We start from the raw sequence: 18,085 nt of genomic DNA, 5'->3' as shown, positions 1-18,085 counted from the left end.
GTTCAGAACAAAAAAAAAATTTTTTTGACTTTGTGTTTTGCTGATTAGTTTGTTAGAGAAATGGATAATGTTCACTAAACGTGCAGAAATAAAAACGGAGGTTGCAACTTTATTTTGTATTTTTCTGCACCAAAAAAATTGGAAGCACTGCTTTTTTTCTTTCTCCTTTTACCCTACACTTCTTTTCCCCTTCTTTTTCCTCCCGTTTCCATATTATCTTTATTTTCATTTGTATAAAATAAATTATATATTTTTGAACAAAAATAAGTACCTATGAGCACTTGGAACAATGTTGGAAATCAAGCCTGACATGGACATCAGACCATGAATATGCAATCTGCTCTACATGTTTGCGCAGGAAAACTACATTTATGACCAAGGAAAGTGGAGAGAAGTTCTAGAAGATATGACAATCCCATTTACATATATATGTTACAGTTATGGAAGGTTGCAGGAGAAAAAGTGATCCTGCATTTTTAAGCTTCAGAGGAAAAGACAAGCTCAAAAATTAGAGTACAAAAATAAAAGTACAAAATTTAACAGAAGAAAACCAACACTGAACCTATGAAGTGAGAGAAACCAGGGTGAATAGAATTTAAAGATTATTTTGTTGGCCTTAGGTTGCAAACCAAAGTCACTGACAGTAGTATATTGTGTCACTGTAACTATCTGAGATCTAGGATTTGATATCCACATCTCACTTCAGAACTGTGAAATATTTCTTGAAGGAATGCATTATTTTATGGCACCTTTATTCAAAACTGGAAATCTGTTTCTTGATATGGCAAGGAATAGTTGCCAGAAAATACTAAGAGGAGAAAATGTATTAAATTATGTGGCATGAGTGTTTTATAATTAACACGTAGAATCAAAGAGTTGGAAGAGGCCATTTCAGTGAAGGGATACCCATCGCATTTGTGGTTAATTGGTTCCACTGTTGAACTATTTTAACTATTAGGACACTTTTTTAAACTTTCAACTGAAATTGCCTTTCTGTAATTTAAATCCATTATTCTAGCAGTCCCAAAACTTCGCGACTTGGCAGCCCAGCTGGTCGGGAAGAGGGGAACCGGGTGGTGTAAGTGGTATACTAGTGTGCACGCACATGCACACACGCAGCTCCACTCACAAAAGAGAAAAGAAGCCTTTGGGATGAGGTTTTGCGCTTGAGGCTTCTCCGTGCCAAAAACTTTTGCAAAGGGACGGGCGGCCCAAAAGTGTTTGCAAAAGCTTTTGATGAGGAGAAGAGAAGCCTTTGGGGGCTCCTTCAGACTCACAGAGGCTGCCTGAAGACACCTGATTCACTGAATCAGGTGTCTTATGCAGGTAAGCTCAGTGAGTCAGCAAAACTGAGCAGGGTGCACTCGTCCCATTCAGCCTCTGCTCTCACTGCTCCACTTTTGGAGTATTGGAAGCAGGTAGCTTGATTACAGGTTTTTTTTTGGTGGGGGGGACCAGGTTGCTGAACAGTGGGCCAGCACTCCACTCACACATAAGAGAAGCATTTGGGGCAGCACTCATGTGAGTGGAGCTATATACACACATTCGCCTGCCTCTCATGTCCCAGTTCCAAGTAGGCCACAGCCCAGTAGTCGGGGTGGGGGGCCCTGAATTATTCCATGTCCTGCATTCTGGAATGAGCACGAACAGAACTTAACCTTCTATGTGACATTGTTTCAAGTATTTCAAAATGGCGATCATACTTCCAACCCCATCCCATACTCTCAATGACTAAAGTTAACCATCACATTCAATCTCTCTTTATAAGACTTAGTTTCTGACTATCATCCTTTCTCTGAACCTGTTCCAATATCACAGAATACTTTCCTAAGTATGTTGGCCCCCAAAAGATACAGTAATCAAGGTGAGAGTGATCAAAGAAGGATAAAATTGAATTGTTATTTCCTGTAATCTGGAAATTATATCTCCATTGCTGCAACCTGAAATTACATTTCCAGGCTTGTAGCTACTATTTACTGGTGGTTCATATTTTCAATTAACTAATATTCTAAAATGTTTTTCATAAATACCACAGGATAGCTATATACCACTGTAGTTTAACTGTCATGCCATCCAATCCTCACTTAATTAGCATGGGTTGGATGACATATTGTGTGTGCCTGTGTGTGTGTGTGTGTGTACACATATATAAAACATATAAAATATGTGATAGTGTGTCACATTTTGTCAAATGCTTTGCTGAAATCAAGGTAAATTGTGACACTGCTAATGAAGTGACCCAATCAAAAAATGAGATAAGATTAGTCTGGCAAGATTTGTTCTTGACAAATCCATGCTAATATCTGGTAATTGTAGCATTGTTTTCAACATGTTTACAGATCAACAACTCCTTGATCTTCTCCTTTTCTTGAGACTAATGTTAGATTGGAGTTTAGTTTCCGAGACATTCCTTTTTCTCATTTAAAGGCAGGAATGTTTGCTTTTCTCCACTGACATGGTACTTTATCTATTTACCAAATCTCCGAGAAGCATTCCATGACCATGTTTCTATTAGTCTCAATCTTCAATCCTGACCCTTTGTCCTGATCTTCAGAAATTTCCTGGTGCAGCATTCTTCGATGGAGATCTAATCAAAATAAGACTTGAGTAGCCCTGCCTATTACACGTTTGAATGTTGACGCCTTTATTTGGAATCTGGTTTGATTTTTAAAAAAATATTTTGAGAATATGTCTTTTGTTATTCTTAAATTCCTTCATTAACCCTTTTGCTAATTCTGAGCTTTCATTTTTCTGATTCCAGCTCTGCATATTTGGACTATCACTCTGTATGCTTTTTTTGTGATCTTTTCAATTCGCTTTTCATTTTCTATATATGCTATTGTTTCCTTCAAATATTCAGTAAGTCTTTTGCATAGCCATGCTAGTTACTTTGGCTGTCTTCCACTTTGTTTTCTTCTAACTGGAATTGTTTGCAATTGCTTTTAATATCTCCTTCTATAGAACTCCCTCATTCCCAGAGCTTCTTCTCCCATCAGCATTTCCTATCATGGTATTGTATTTGCCACTGCTCTGTTATTAAAATACCATACATTTTTCAAAATCTGGAGTATATGTTGGAGAAATATATCTGGAGAAAATAATGCTTAGTTTTTAATTTTCTTCAAATCAAAAATTCAGAACTCCAGCATTACATGCTAACTTTTCCTCAATATTACTGTTACTTCTACCTCCTCAACAAGGATTCCCAAATGATTAGAATCTAATCAAAAGTATCTGATCTTGTGCCTTACTCTTTGAAAGAAAATATTGCCAACAACAAGAATAAAAAGCCAGGCATTTTCTGAAGAAATGTTAACACAATGGTTTCTCCCCTGATGTTAATGACAACTTGCCTTTGGGAAATATTACCTGCATTTTTCCCTTGGTTGGGAGAGAAAGAATAGAAAATAATGCTGTCTTGAATTGTTTCTGAATTTATTTTAGCTGAAATGATGTCAGCAGCATTGCCATTCTTTGAATGATTATTTTTTAATGTTCAGCATATCTACACCTGACTTCTTTTTGCTTCTGCTCCTTTTGAATATATCTCTTTTGGTTACTACATTCCAGTCATGGATATCATCCCATCAGGTCTCCGTTACACCTCTTCAATTATATTTGACTTTCCGTACCAGGAATGTAACTGCAAGAACATTATTTCTTATATTGGGAAGCCTACAGCATTAAAACCATTAAATAGTCGGATGTCCAGCGGGAGCCAGCCAGCTGGAGTCGGCTGGAGAGCCTGGAGAGCCTGTGAGTCTGTAAGCCTGGAAGTCAGCTAGAATCGGCTGGAGACGCAGAGAGAGCCGATGTCGGTTTGCGAGCTTGGACGCTAGGCGCCGAAGTCGGAGGTCCGCTGTGGAACCAGCTGCGAGAGCGGAAGATTGGCAGACCGGGTAGGAGCTTCTTCAAGAATGTCGGCTCGCCCCCCCCCTCCAGCTTCATTGCCCGCCCTCCCACTCCAGTGGGGATTTTTGGAGGAGCGCTGGAGGCTGGCAGCTTTTGGTAGAGGAACGCTGTGGGGCTGGAGATCTGGCTGGCAAGAGGTAGGAGGCTCCTTGGCGCAGGACTAACTTTCCCCACTGACTATGTGATTAAATCATCTCTCCACCCTCCAAGATTTGGGCCGTTTACTTCACTGGAACAAAGGAATTTTTACCATCCGTAACATCCCCAACCAAACTGTAGCCCTGCCGGAAATGTTACCTTACCATGCACTCGAGGGCAGCCCTGGTTTTATTGCGGGAGTCCCCCCTCTCGCAACTATGCCCCCCTGCCCTCGCGAGGGCCCACCTCGATGAGGGATTTATCAATCCAGAGAGGTGGAGGAAGCGCAAGCTTAGGGGTTTTTTAATTAGATCTTTTTTATGTCTCTTAAGGGGTTCCAGGGTGGGGGGTGGGCTCAGTCAGGCTGAGGGAGGGGATAGTGCCAGGCAGACAGGTGGGTCTAACCAGGAAGTGAGCGGAGCGATTAAGAGAAGGGGGAGGGGTGACATTCCGGAAGAGGGTCTTCCCATTCTAACGGTCGTGGGGAGGGGTAGGTGCGAGGGTAGGTTGAGATCTCTTAACCGGTTGGGAGACCGGGGCCGTTGGATACAGCCGGTCATTTGTCCCAAACCCCGCAATCTAGGTGGTCAGGATCTACAGGGCCGGGGCCTGAGACTGATGCTATGCAACGCCAGGTCCGTTGCCAACAAAGCCCCCCTCATTAATGATTTGATCTCGGAGGGGGAGCCGGACCTGGCAGGGACAACGGAAACCTGGCTGGGCCACGAGGGAGGTCTCCCCCTCGTGGAAATGTGCCCGCCGGGCTACCGTGCATTCCATCAGCCGCGGGCCCAGGGTAGGGGTGGTGGGGTAGCGGTTATTGTAAGGGAGGGTCTCGAGCCAAGAGAGTCCACTGTGCCACAGATAACCAGTTGTGAGTCCCTATGTGTGAAGTGGGGCCCAGGGAGACAGTTGGGCTTGCTGATTGTATACCTGGCTCCTTGCTATGCATCAGCGGCCCTGCCCGAGCTCCTCGAGGTGATCTCCGAGATGGCAGTTGAGACCCCCAGGCTGTTAGTCATGGGGGACTTTAACTTGCCATCGGCAGGGGAAACTTCCGAGGTGGCTCGGGAGTTCATGGCTTCCATGACAGCCATGGACCTGACCCAGGTAATTCGGGGCCCCACACACGAGGGAGGTCACACACTGGACCTTATTTCTGTATCTGGCCAGTGGAGGAGTGATCTGGGAGTAGGGGATTTAGTTGTCACGCCCCTGTCATGGTCAGATCACTCACTTCTCCGGCTCGACTTTCCAACCGCTGCTCCCCATTGCGGGGAGGCGGAACCGGAATGCTCTAGATGGTTCCGCCCCAGGCGCTTGATGGAACCTGATAGGTTCCAGACGGAGCTTGGGCCATTCCCTGTAGCCCTGACCCGCACCCGGACGGAGGACCTAGTGGCCGCATGGAACAATGCGGCCGCCGGTGCCTTGGACCGGGGTGCGCCTTTGCGGCCTCTCTTGCGGCATCGAATCACCCAGGCCCCTTGGTTTACCGAGGAGCTGGGGGTGATGAAGCGTCGCAAGAGACACCTAGAGAGCAGATGGAGATCGTCACGCTCCGAATCTGACCGAGCACAGGTAAGAGCCTATTTACGGACTTACCTTGTGGCATTAAGAGTGGCCAAACAACAATATTGTGCCACTCTTATTGCGTCCGCAGATAACCGCCCTGCCGCCCTGTTTAGGGTGACCCGCTCCCTCCTTTCTCAGAGGCCGCGGGAAGCACCCTTGCAGGGTAGAGCAGAGGAGTTTGGGGAATATCTGCAGGACAAAATTGCTCAGATTCACAGCGAATGGGTCTCCGCTAGCGGTCTAGAAGAGACGTCGGAGGCGGGTCTTGAGGTGCCATTCTGGGAGGAGTTTGACTCTGTTACTTCCGACAATATGGACGGGTTACGTGGACGACTGCGAGCCACCACATGTTTACTGGACCCGTGTCCCTCCTGGCTTATACTGGCATCCTGGGAGGTCACACGAGGTTGGCTCCAGGAATTAGTGAACGCTTCACTGAGGGAGGGGTCCTTGCTGGCCGTCTTGAAAGAGGCGGTGGTGAGGCCCCTACTCAAGAAGCCTTCCCTGGACCCAGCTAATTTAGTTAATTACCGTCCCGTCTCCAACCTTCCCTTTTTGGCGAAGGTTGTAGAGAGTGTGGTGGCGCAACAGTTCCCACGGCACCTGGAGGAAATTGATTATCTGGATCCGCGCCAGTCTGGCTTCCGGCCCGGTCACAGCACGGAGACGGCATTGGTCGCGTTGGTGGATGATCTCTGGAGGGCCAGAGATGGGGGCTGTTCATCCATCCTGGTCCTGTTAGATCTCTCGGCGGCTTTTGATACCATCGACCATGGTATCCTATTGCGTCGCCTGGAGGGGTTGGGGGTGAGGGGCACCGTTTTGCGGTGGTTCTCCTCCTACCTCTCTGGTCGAACGCAATGTGTGTTGACAGGGGAGCAGAGGTCGAGCCCGAGGCCGCTCACTTGTGGGGTGCCACAGGGGTCGGTCCTCTCGCCTCTCCTGTTCAACACATACATGAAGCCACTGGGTGAGATCATCCGTGGGTTCGGGGTAGATTACCATCTGTACGCTGACGATACGCAGCTGTACATCTCTACCCCGGACCACCCCAACGATGCCGTCGAAGTGATGTCCCGATGTCTGGAAGCCGTTCGGATCTGGATGGGAAGTAACAGACTCAAACTCAACCCATCCAAGACGGAGTGGCTGTGGCTACCGGCACCCTGCTTCAACCAGTCACGTCCATCACTGGCCATTGGGGGCGAACAGCTGGCCCCCGTGGATCGGGTACGCAATTTGGGTGTCCTCCTGGATGCCCGGCTGTCAATGGATGACCATGTGACAGCCGTGGCAAGGGGGGCATTGCACAGGTTCACCTGGTGCACCAATTGCGTCCCCTATTGGACCGGAACGCCCTATGTACAGTCACTCATGCGCTTGTGACGTCTCGACTGGACTACTGTAATGCTCTCTACATGGGGCTCCCCTTGAGATGCACCCGAAGGCTGCAGTTGGTTCAGAATGCGGCCGCGCGGACAATTGTGGGAGCTACTAGATACTCCCACATAACACCTTTGCTGCGCGGGCTGCACTGGCTACCTGTGGCTTTTCGGGTGCGTTTCAAGGTGTTGGTTATCATCTTCAAAGCGCTCCATGGCACAGGACCTAGTTATTGCGGGATCGTATCCTGCCCCATACATCCCTTCGGCCGATTCGCTCTCACAGAGAGGGACTCCTCCGGGTGCCGTCCACTAGGCAATGCCAGCGGGCGACGCCCAGGAGTAGGGCCTTCTCTGTGATGGGCCCAACCCTTTGGAATGACCTCCCCCCAGATATCAGGACTATCACTGACCTCCGCTCCTTCCGTAAGAAACTAAAGACCCACCTGTTCAATCTAGCCGGCCTGGCCTAATTCCTAATTCCCAATTTTAGTTCCTTAAGCCTGCATTTTTTAAATTTTCTAGGGGTATACTTTTAGTTGTTTTTAATTTAATTTTTAATTTTTACTTTTTGTACAGTTGTATGAGGTTTAATTCGTTTTTAAGGGTATGGGATATTCGTCTTTTGTATTCGTTTTAATGACACACCTGTACACCGCCCCGAGTCCCTTCGGGGAGAGGGGGCGGTCTAGAAATACTGAAAAAAATAAAATAAATATATTAGTGCATTACAGACAATGATGGCCATGACCTCTGTAAGTCCATCTTTTTTCAGATTTTCTTTTCTTCCTTTCAAACTTTCTTTCAAATGATTTAAGAGGGTTTACGTATTTTTTTCAGTTTGTATGAAGTACAGCCCACATGTCAGTAATTCTACCATCTAAATAAAACAGACTGTGGCTCCAGAAATCAAATCTCTCCATTCATACGGCTAGACACTGACTTCTAAGTTTTTATTCTTTGTATCCTTTCTGGTTCTCTTCCATAGACCAGGATGAAAATACAACCTGATCTTCCAGTTTCTTGAGCTTCCTTCTGAGTTTTTCAAACTTCTTAGAAATATGGTTATAGCAGCTTTTTGAAGTATAATTTGTTCCCTCATGCATTGGCAAAAAACAGTAATTATTTTGGCAACTGTTCCATTGCCTCCTTGAATTTTGCTGTTGCTAGATAGAATACTTCATGAGTTATTGGTCAGCATACATTTGCTTTAGTTTCTTTTAGAGATAAACGACTAAAGTGCCATGAATCTTCTCTTTGTTTTTATAGTGTACAGTTGCATCCTCCTTGCCCATCATCCTGTCTCCTGCTCCGCAGCATCTCTTTTTTACTTCTGAATGCGCAACAGTTTTTCATCAGCAAGGCCAGAAAACTAAACTGCAGCAATATCACCTATCTCGTGTTTCTTATTGATACCCTAACACATTGCATTTGCTCTTTGTCTGCTGTTTAAGGGGAATACTCCATTACCATCTTTTGTTCTAGAGCCTCATATTTTTTGGACCAGCACATCATCGTTCTTTTTTATTGGCTCCAAATTTGCCTTTTGATGCTCCAATCATTTTGACTTTTTCTTCAAATAACGTTGCAAATGCTGCTGCTGTAAAAATATGCCAGGGTGTTTTTAGGTAGGAATATAAATATACTACTAACATTTCAGGCCATAGCTACAAATTTCTGCCCAGTCAGCTTTACATTTACTCCACGGGGCATACAAGTAGAAAAGCTTTTATTTTTTACTGATGTTTGTTTACGTTTTTCTTGTTCCTTTCTCGGGCACTGTTCTTTTTGTTTCATTCTCAGGCTCCAAATTTACACTGCTTATATAGAAAAAGGATTGTTAGAGATTTCTATTTTAGCTCTGTATTCACTTTTTGTGTTCATTTACTTAGTGAACTCATCATCATGCTGCCACACAGATTCTACTAACTTGGCAAAAGGAAGCATTCACTCAGTTGCCCACAATGAGCAACTCTCAGAATATCCCACCAGTACTCCTAACAATTCAGGAGATCCCACATCTCAGCACACAAAGCATCCTGGTCACTATTCTCTTTTCTCTCTGTTGAACTATCCAGGGAAACTCCCGTCCGTCTTCCCTACCAGCTTACTTAGATATGTACTTGCCTGGTGTAATATGGATCACTGATATGCAGAATACCATAGTCTGTGATTGAAATGAATGAGAATCTTATTTTTGGGATGGGACTACATCATAATAAAAAATATTGCTTACAACTCTGTTGATTTGCTGTGGGGAGCCCTCTTGAATTTTGAGGAGGCAAAAGAAGACTTCAAGCCCTGCAGGTAGAAAAATAAGATGACTCTGATGTGAAGACTGACCAAACTCTTTTGGCATCTGGAAACTAGAACCAGGACATACATAGGAATGCTGTGGTTGAAATAAAAAGCTCATCTTCTATCTTGTAGTTCTCAGTTTCTTTACCCTATTCAACACATTACTGTCAAAGTATGTGTATTAACCAAGGCTCCTTCATTAAAAGAAAGGTTTTCCATTTTGAAATGTATCCTTTGGGACAGACTTGCTAGTTTGTGCTAAACATAAGGATAGAAGGCTATTGATCTAGCCAAGGTCATTATAGCACAGCATGTTTATAATCCTTTGAAAAATAAATGCTTTCCATCTCAAAAGAAACCTCTTGAGAAATCACTGATAAAGCGATATGCAAGCTTCACAGTCAGCACTAGAAAATTCCAAAGAAGCTGAGAAGTAATGTTTCTTTTACCTAACATCCAGTATTTAGCTCTCTTTTTCAGCTGATGCTGAAAGTTTCTGGCTAGAATTTCCTGGGGAAGTCTCAACTATAACTGAAGCTAGCACTTTAGAAAACAAAATCTATATCTCTATACATTATTAAGGGTTTCTAATTTCTTGAATACTGGTATTGTAGGTGATGGTTTCTATGGCAGGAGCAGGTTGTTGCTTGTCTTCCAAATAAAAGGAATGAGCCATTTGAAATAGTTATTCTGATTTTTTTTCTTTTGGAAAAAAATAGGTATCCAATAATGCATTATCAAGAAAAAGCATAACAGTTCAGAAGCAAAAACCGAAACAGATTCCCTCTAGCACATAGTGGATTCCAGTTTTTTGGCAGAAATAGGAATATAATTCAGATTAATAATATAAATTGAGAGCAAGGAAGAAAATCCCGGAGTTAGGAAGATGAGAGATATTTGAAGACATGGGGACAACAATTTAAGCAAAACCGAGAACGTTGCTTCTAGTACAAGTGAAAGTCAATCAGACTATGAAAACAGATTATATCAAAATAGTATAATTGCAGATTGAGGGTCACATCTGAAAGTTGGAATATTTGCCAATAGCAATGTATGAAATATTCCTGAAGACTTGTAAAATTGCTTGTTTTGTGCCTGAACTGTTTGTATAAGAAGTGTTGATCTATATATAAAAGGAAATGCATAGATTAAATTGCAGTTACTCCTGACAAAAGCATATGTGGGAATATAAGAAAAGTAAAAAAAAATGAGGACATTCACAGCAGCAGTTGAGGAAACGGAGGGAAGGGAAAGTATTGGAAAGTCTGGAGAACAAGTGGGCTAGTGGGATATGGCATGTTGTGAGGCTGTCCTTCCTACAATAAGGAAGCCTTGCAATTAAGGAACAAGTGCACAGGCCAGTATATCAATGGCAGCTATAGAGAGGGACAAAAACCCAAGTACTTGGAAGATTATGCATCATCTGTCTGGTGGGATATGTTGATCTGGGACTTTGGTGCTGCTAAGGGAAGGCAGCAAGGACTAATGCTGTGGTGATTCAGAGTAAGCAGAGAAGGAACTACTAAGAAGATTGTGATGGGCAGCCTGGTGGAATATGATATCCTGAGATATCTGTGGAAGCTGAGGGAATGCACAGCAGAAAAGAGGTTAAAAAGACTATGGAGTGGGTTGGTTGCATGGGAAGTTGCTGAAAGGGAGTCAAAAGAAAGGTGTCAGGAACCAGCCTTGCTATTCATCCCGTAAGATCACTGTAGCATTCTCCAAAATCCTTCTGAATTTTCTTTCATGCAGAATGTGCTTGGTGCTGTTTCTACGAAAACAAAGCCAATTCAGGATTATTCAACAAAATCTTTTTGTGTACAATAATTTGATCTGGATTAAAACAAATCAAATTTCTGCTTTGTGCATATCCCTACTTTGGAATCTGAGATTGAAAAGCATATATTTGTGAGGCTACAATTCTGGTTTTCACTTGATGTGCAGTTTGAAGGCCTCCTATAAAACAAGTTGATATCCAAGCCACAATCATTATCATACTAAGGAAGGGTTAGGATGAGAAAAAGGCTAGACTGCTTAATTCCTATTTTGTATCTGTAGTTTTTTCAAAATAAAAGAGGACTGATCCAAACTGCATTGGATGTTGGGATAAAAAGAGAAAGATCATAATAAAAAATTGGTTTAAAAAACCCTCTGAGTAATTTTAAATGAATTTAAGGGTCTGGAACTGGGTGGATTATATCCCAGGGTGTTGCAAAATTAGCATACGTAATTTCAGAACACTGATTGTAATCTTTGAAAACTATTAAAAGATTAAAAACAAAGTTTGTTCTGGAAAAAATGCAGAAGATTGTAGAAGAGCAAATGTTGTTCCCATTTTCTTAAAAAGAAGGAAAACATTGATTCAGGAAACTAAAGATCGGTTAAGTTGACATCAGTAAATGAGAAATTCTAGAAAAGATAATTAAACCGTGGCTTTGTAGGCACCCAGAAAGGAACAAAATGATTACTAGAAGCCAGCATAGTTTTGTCAAAACTAGGTAATACCAGATAAATTTTACTGCATTGTTTGATGAAGTGATTAATTTAGTAGACCAGGAAAATGCTGTGAATATAGTGCGCTTAGATTCCAGAATGGTATTTGATAATATTGACCATACCCTTTTCCTTGATAAAATGGAATAATGTGGGATGGATAATCCCACTAGCAGAAGGATTTGTAGCTGACTGAAGAACCAGACTCGGCATGTGATTCTTGAATGCTTTTATGCCAACATGGAGAGGAAAGTATCCTGTGGAAGATCTTGACTACTTAGATGAGGAGCTAGAAGGAGTACAAAAAAAACTGCAGATGATGCAAATGTGAGGATTGATAACATATTAGAAAACAAACTCAGTGTTCCAAAGGATCTTGGAAGTTTTGAATATTGGACCATATCCAACAAAACACAGTTCAATGTTGAGAAATGTACATTCTATACATAGGTAGGAAAAACAGATACAAGATAGGCAACAATGGTTTAGTAATAATACTCAGGGGATGGATGAGGTAGGTCTAGTACTTGAGCCAGTAGTGTGATGCTGATGCTAAAACAGCTCCTTCACTCTTGGGCAAATTAGCAGAACTATAGAGTCAAGATCATGGGAAATGATAATTCTGCTCCATGCTGCATCTGGGATATGGGATACTGATTGCCTTAATACAAATAGGATGAGGACCCAGAAAGAGCACAAAGAGTGACAAAGATGACAAGGAGCTTGGAAACTAAACCCAATGAAGAATGCTTAAATCAATAGGTTATGTTTAGCTTTAAGAAGAAAAGACTGATAGCAGTCTTCAAATACTCAAGGAACCATCCTAGGGAAGCTAGGAGCCATGGCTCCTGAAGGTGGGACAAGAAGTAATGGATGGATGCTTTACAGAGGAGAGCCAAACTCTAAAATAATATATTCTTTACTTAGAGCTGTTTAGCAGTAGTAGTAGCTATTTAGCTTTTTGGAGTTGTGGATACTCTTATCACTGAAGGTTTTCAAGCAAGGCTTGGAGTTGTGTGGATAGTATGAGGATTCCTGCTCTGGGTTTAGGATTGGACCTCTTCAGGCCTGTGATTCTATAAGGTTCTCTCTTATAAGTATCCCACATAAATCAAAGTCTCCATAAATAACTTTAGTGCAATCGTTTTCTGTAATGCAGAAATATTTGTGTGATATACAGAGAAGAATGGTTTCTCTTCCATTTTTTTTCCAGAGAGAGAATATATTCTAAATTTAAACCCATTATTTACATTGTCTTAACAAAAATAAAAATTGAAGAGACAGGATCCTTTCCCCCTTTTTAAGATTAGAAAAAGAGTACAACTCCCAGTCTGGATTTATTGTACAGTTGAACCAAAATTCAGAACAGAGAATGGGATTGGAAAAAGTCTCACTCAAATGGGAAGAAGTTTTGCAATTGGCTGAACGTTCTATACGTAGTTCTTGACTTACCATCATTTGTTTAGTAACTATTCAAAGCTTCATTGGTGGTGAAAAAAGTGACTTACTTCCGGCCCTTTGCACTTATGACCATCATAGTATCCCCATGGTCAAAATATGGATACTTGGTAACCAGCATTTATTTATGATGGTTGCAGTATCTTGAGGTTATTGAAATACGCTTAATAGTTTGGGAGAAAATGCTTATTATTTCTACTATGTAAATGAACATTTAAATAAGAAATAAACATTGTAAGAACCAAAGAGACATTTTACCTGTTTGAAGTTGCCATTTTTTCGCTGTTCCCAGTCCATCATGTCATGAAAAATGGGGATCATAATGTTGCGGACCTCTAGCTGTGGCACAAGTGTGGCACCCAGAAAAGGACCGATCATTCCAGGAATAAAGTGAATTTTATGTTCCCCTGAACAATAACAACAAAACCAAGCAGTTATTTAATATCATTTCCTCTGCATCCCATTTCTCGCTCTTTTTTGTTTAGCTTCCCTGCTAATTGAAAATATTCTAGAACTGACGATAAGGAATGAAGTCAGATATGAATCAAGCTAGATGCTTACCATAAAGAATTAATCCAAAAAGGAATAGAATAAGTTATGCCTGGAAATGTGTATGTATACAGGTAACTATCATCTAGTGATATATCGTGTGCAGTTCCAAAGGACAAATGATTCTTCTGTTTTATACAAATGATTTCTAATAAAGTTGTACCAATGTGTGTTTAATCCAGTTCTTATAGTGCTCTGAATGCTCCTTTAATTTGCCAGCACTGTGCTATTATTAGATTAAATATAAACCTTAAACTGAGTAAATCTCAGTTTACTCAAAGATTAACTTACCCAGATTCTGCCACATGCTAAAAAGCTCATATGCCATCATCACACGCATATCACCATATCTGGAAATTAAACACAGAGCCAAAGGAAAAAAATGGAATATTTGAATTTTTAAAGTACAACAAGATTTGGCAGTATTAGTATTAAACTACAACTTATTAAAAAAGAACCAGAAGAAAAAGCAACTGCCTTACTTTCAAAACAAACACCTGAGAATGAAAATTAAGTTAATATATTCTTACTTGTCCAGAATCTTTTTCTGCTTAGCTGGAGTAAATGTTTCTAGCTGCAGGCTAGGTTGATTGATAAATAAAACTGACAAGCTGAAATAAGAGTTCCAGGCCTAGAAAATAGAAAAACAATGAAGCAACTAACTGAAAACTCATATACAGTACAATATTTTTTTTTTAGTATATCTTTAATAAATGTCAACTGATTGTTCTAAAAAGCACCAGAGAAGATGACAATGTATTTATTATAATGATATATTTATATTCTGCATATCTACTTAGAAAATACCTAAGCCAAATGATTATAACAAATAAATAGTCATTACATAATGATAGTAGTTTCATGGTCCATTCTGTCTACTGTACATATGATATGGCACTTCTTTCACACACATCAATAAACAATGCATAGTAGACCTACTTCATAATATAATTCTATAACTGAATTTCTGAAAGTGAATTAGAATAGAATATAGAATTATAATAAAAATTCTATAAATTCACACACAAAAGGCAAAGACTATAGCTATCTGAGGTGAGGAATCCCATATGTATTATTCCACAGAGACTATACTGTCAAGAATTTTTGAAGTTTTATAAACAAAATTTCTAAACTAAAAAAACTTGTATTGCAATTATTTACATCATTACCTGGGAGTTGGTTTACTAAACTCATAGGATTTATCTCTGAATCACACACACACACACACACACACACACACACACCGGCCGTCCTTCCTTTCAATTGTGTCCCATTCTCTGAGACTGCCTGGACAAGTTTTTTTGGCAAGGTTTTTCAGAAGTGGTCTTGCCATTGCCTCCTTCCTGAATAGCCCAAGGTCACTCAGCTGCCCTTATGCCCAAGGCAAGACTACAACATGGCCTTTTGGTTTCTAACCTGGTGCCTTAACCACTTCTCCAAAATGTCTGAGTAGACACACATAATCAATTGCCTGTGACGCTTAGTAACACAAATTTTAGCACTTTTGGTAGCCATTGTTAAGTGAATTGTTGTCGGTAATTAAATGAGGCAATTACATGATCACAATTTGAAAACCTCCTGCTGGCTTTTCCACTGATTTTGCTTGTAGGAAGCTGGCAAAGGTGGTGGCAAATGTGGATAATGTGAGCACAGACATATCATGATGGTGTAAGTACAAGGGCCAATTATACTTATGCTCATTCAGTGCTGTCATACATTTGAAGAGTCGTTGAACAAGTGGTCATTAAATGAGGACCATCTGCATTCCTTTATTTTTTTCTATTTTAAAGATCTGAACACTCTTGGAGGACTTTGGTGCAAATGCTTTATTAATTGTCATTTAATAGCAAAACAAATACAATGTTGATAATTTAATAGTATAAAGAAATTTCAAAAATACCTTAAAATCAAAATCTGTTTCCGTGAAATTCTTATGTAGTGCTGCAGACAGATACTGCACTGTTGTAACTATCACACTATAAAAACGAAAGGAACAACATTATAGTAGTGTTTACAGAATATGCAGAAAGTTTAAATTTAGCGAAAATCGTATTCTTTTATATTTATTGATAAAATAGTGGTTAATATATAATTTAAGAAATTGGCAATCCACTGGATCAGGAACATGAAGGCAGCCTCAAACATTTCTATCCAATAATTTGCCCTAGGGAAAACTAATCCTTAGATAGATTCCAATTCCAATAATTATTGAAAAAATCTATCCAATTAAAATTATTCCATGTCTTAAGACAGCCTAACACCACACTAAACTTCTAAATAATAACTTCTCCCACTTCTATTGGTTTTGTTCATAGCTACTATTAAGAACTGAATTATAGTGGTTTGATATTCTGGGCTTTTGATACTGTTGTTCACAATATTTATTTTCATTTCATAAACTGGCTGTAATTGTTGTAATAACAACAAAGTATTGCCACATAGATAACTGTCTCAAAGAGCCCAGATATGGAGAATGTTGATCAGCAAGACGGAAAATTCTTCCACAACATCCCAATTCTCTGCCTTGACTTCCCATTCTTCTAGTTATAGGCATAAGATGTTCAAGATAAAAGGATTCACTAAATTATAATTCCACTTTCCTGCTCCAGCTAACCTACCAATTGCAAGTCAAAGATATAGTATGGCTATATCCTCAATTAACTCATCCTATAGACTGATAGTATTAAACAGTGATTATACATTATTTACAATCATTTTAGCAGATTGAAAATAATTCTACAAGAATTTATTCAGACAGAGAATATGAATTTTTCCCCTAAAAGATAATTAAAAGAGGTCACATATATGTTCAGTTATCATTTCTCTTCTATAAGGTGCTTCTTCAAGTGGCAACAATAAAGGTATTTTTAACACAACATGTTTATATCTATTCCATACTGTCAAAATAGCATATCTAATAAAATGATTTTTGAAATCTACCTTAGCATTAATTTTTGGTTCTGCTTTCCTTTTCATTCTTTACTTCTTTCTTCTATTTCAATTATTAGATTTTATTTTCTTTATTTAATTTTTTAATAGGATTATCAAAAAAAACCAGTTATCAGTATGTTTCAATGAAGAATAAAAATGGAGCATATCTAAAATGGTCTAAGTGCTTTAAAATTTTAATTGAGCTGAATTTTTTTTAAAATCTTCATTTGTTTAAAAATTGTACATGATTTTAGTAAAATTCAACTATTTTAAAATGAATCAGTACTCACTTGCTGGTGAGTAATCTCATCACCATCCAATCTCGAGGAAAGACACTCATCTTCATCAGATTTCGAAACACACAGAAAATCTTTAGAAGAAATTCCTAGTAAAAACCAAGAAAACAATGTTAAATCATTGCTAGCTGTGTAGTTTGAAGCAAACATGCACCTTAAACAAGGGGAAAAAAAGTTGTAAGTTGAAAATGAGATGAAAAATTGCTTACAGATTTATCTCCAATAGCCCTAAGAAAAAGGCCAGGGCAAACTACTTTTGAAAGCTCTAGGAACTTGTCCAAAATTGACTCAAAGGCAGAAATAAAAGATAAAAGAAGAATTTTGGAGATTATCAATCATCTTCAGGCCATAGCTGCTGCACACTAGTCAAAGATAAGAAAACATATTCTATAAGATGCCCCTTGAAATCCACTATCTCCAAATTGCTAATCATTTTCTTTCAAAGGGAACATAATATTTTTTAAAAGAAAGCCCAAGCTGCCTTATGATCAGTCATCCTAATAACAATGGGCATACAGTATGCGCTGTACCTGGATTAGGTTACAATTTGCTTCTTTAAAACAGTCTATTATTGACTAGGAGTACATTCAGATGTCCTCAAACTCACTGGTATCATAAAATTCAATGTCACCAGCATACTAACAATATCAAACTCCAAATTTCTAGATGCTGAATCCTTATGATAAATAACATATATGAGAGTCAAGACTAAAACATTCAAGGATAATTCTTTTAAGTTATCGTGTTTCCCCGAAAATAAGACAGGAACTTATTTTCTTTTGACCTCCAAAATAAGCACTTCGCCTTATTTTCAGGAAGGTCTTATTATTTTTGAGGTGCGGTGAGCGTGGTCAACTCATGGTTGCTGGTGTGTTGCAATATTTCCAGGGAGGCTTATTTTTGAGAGATGGCTTATTTTAGCGCATGCGCTCAAAAGCCCGATTAAGGGAGGTCTTATTTTTAGGAAAACACGGTACTTAGTCAACCTCAAATTGAAAACCTTTAAAAATATTGATATATTGCTTCATATGTTAAAGTATTAAATATTTAATA

At 40.0% G+C, this 18,085-nt stretch overlaps 1 protein-coding gene across 1 annotated transcript in view; it reads right to left on the bottom strand.

Moving 5' to 3' along the window:
- Positions 1-18,085, bottom strand: part of DOCK3 (dedicator of cytokinesis 3) — a 204,828-nt gene that overhangs the window by 66,676 nt on the left and 120,067 nt on the right. The window contains exons 28-32 of the mRNA XM_081936757.1: positions 17,027-17,121; positions 15,706-15,781; positions 14,336-14,436; positions 14,097-14,155; positions 13,515-13,663 (exon numbers count right to left, since the gene is read on the bottom strand). Coding sequence (XP_081792883.1) covers positions 13,515-13,663; positions 14,097-14,155; positions 14,336-14,436; positions 15,706-15,781; positions 17,027-17,121 — 480 coding nt within the window. The remainder of the gene's footprint in view (positions 1-13,514; positions 13,664-14,096; positions 14,156-14,335; positions 14,437-15,705; positions 15,782-17,026; positions 17,122-18,085) is intronic.

This window comes from Natrix helvetica (assembly GCF_964273705.1).
Source record: "Natrix helvetica genome assembly, chromosome: 1".
In the NCBI taxonomy this organism is placed as follows: domain Eukaryota; kingdom Metazoa; phylum Chordata; class Lepidosauria; order Squamata; family Natricidae; genus Natrix; species Natrix helvetica.
Note: the sequence above shows the minus strand (reverse complement) of the source record. Positions and strands in the feature narration are given on the sequence as shown.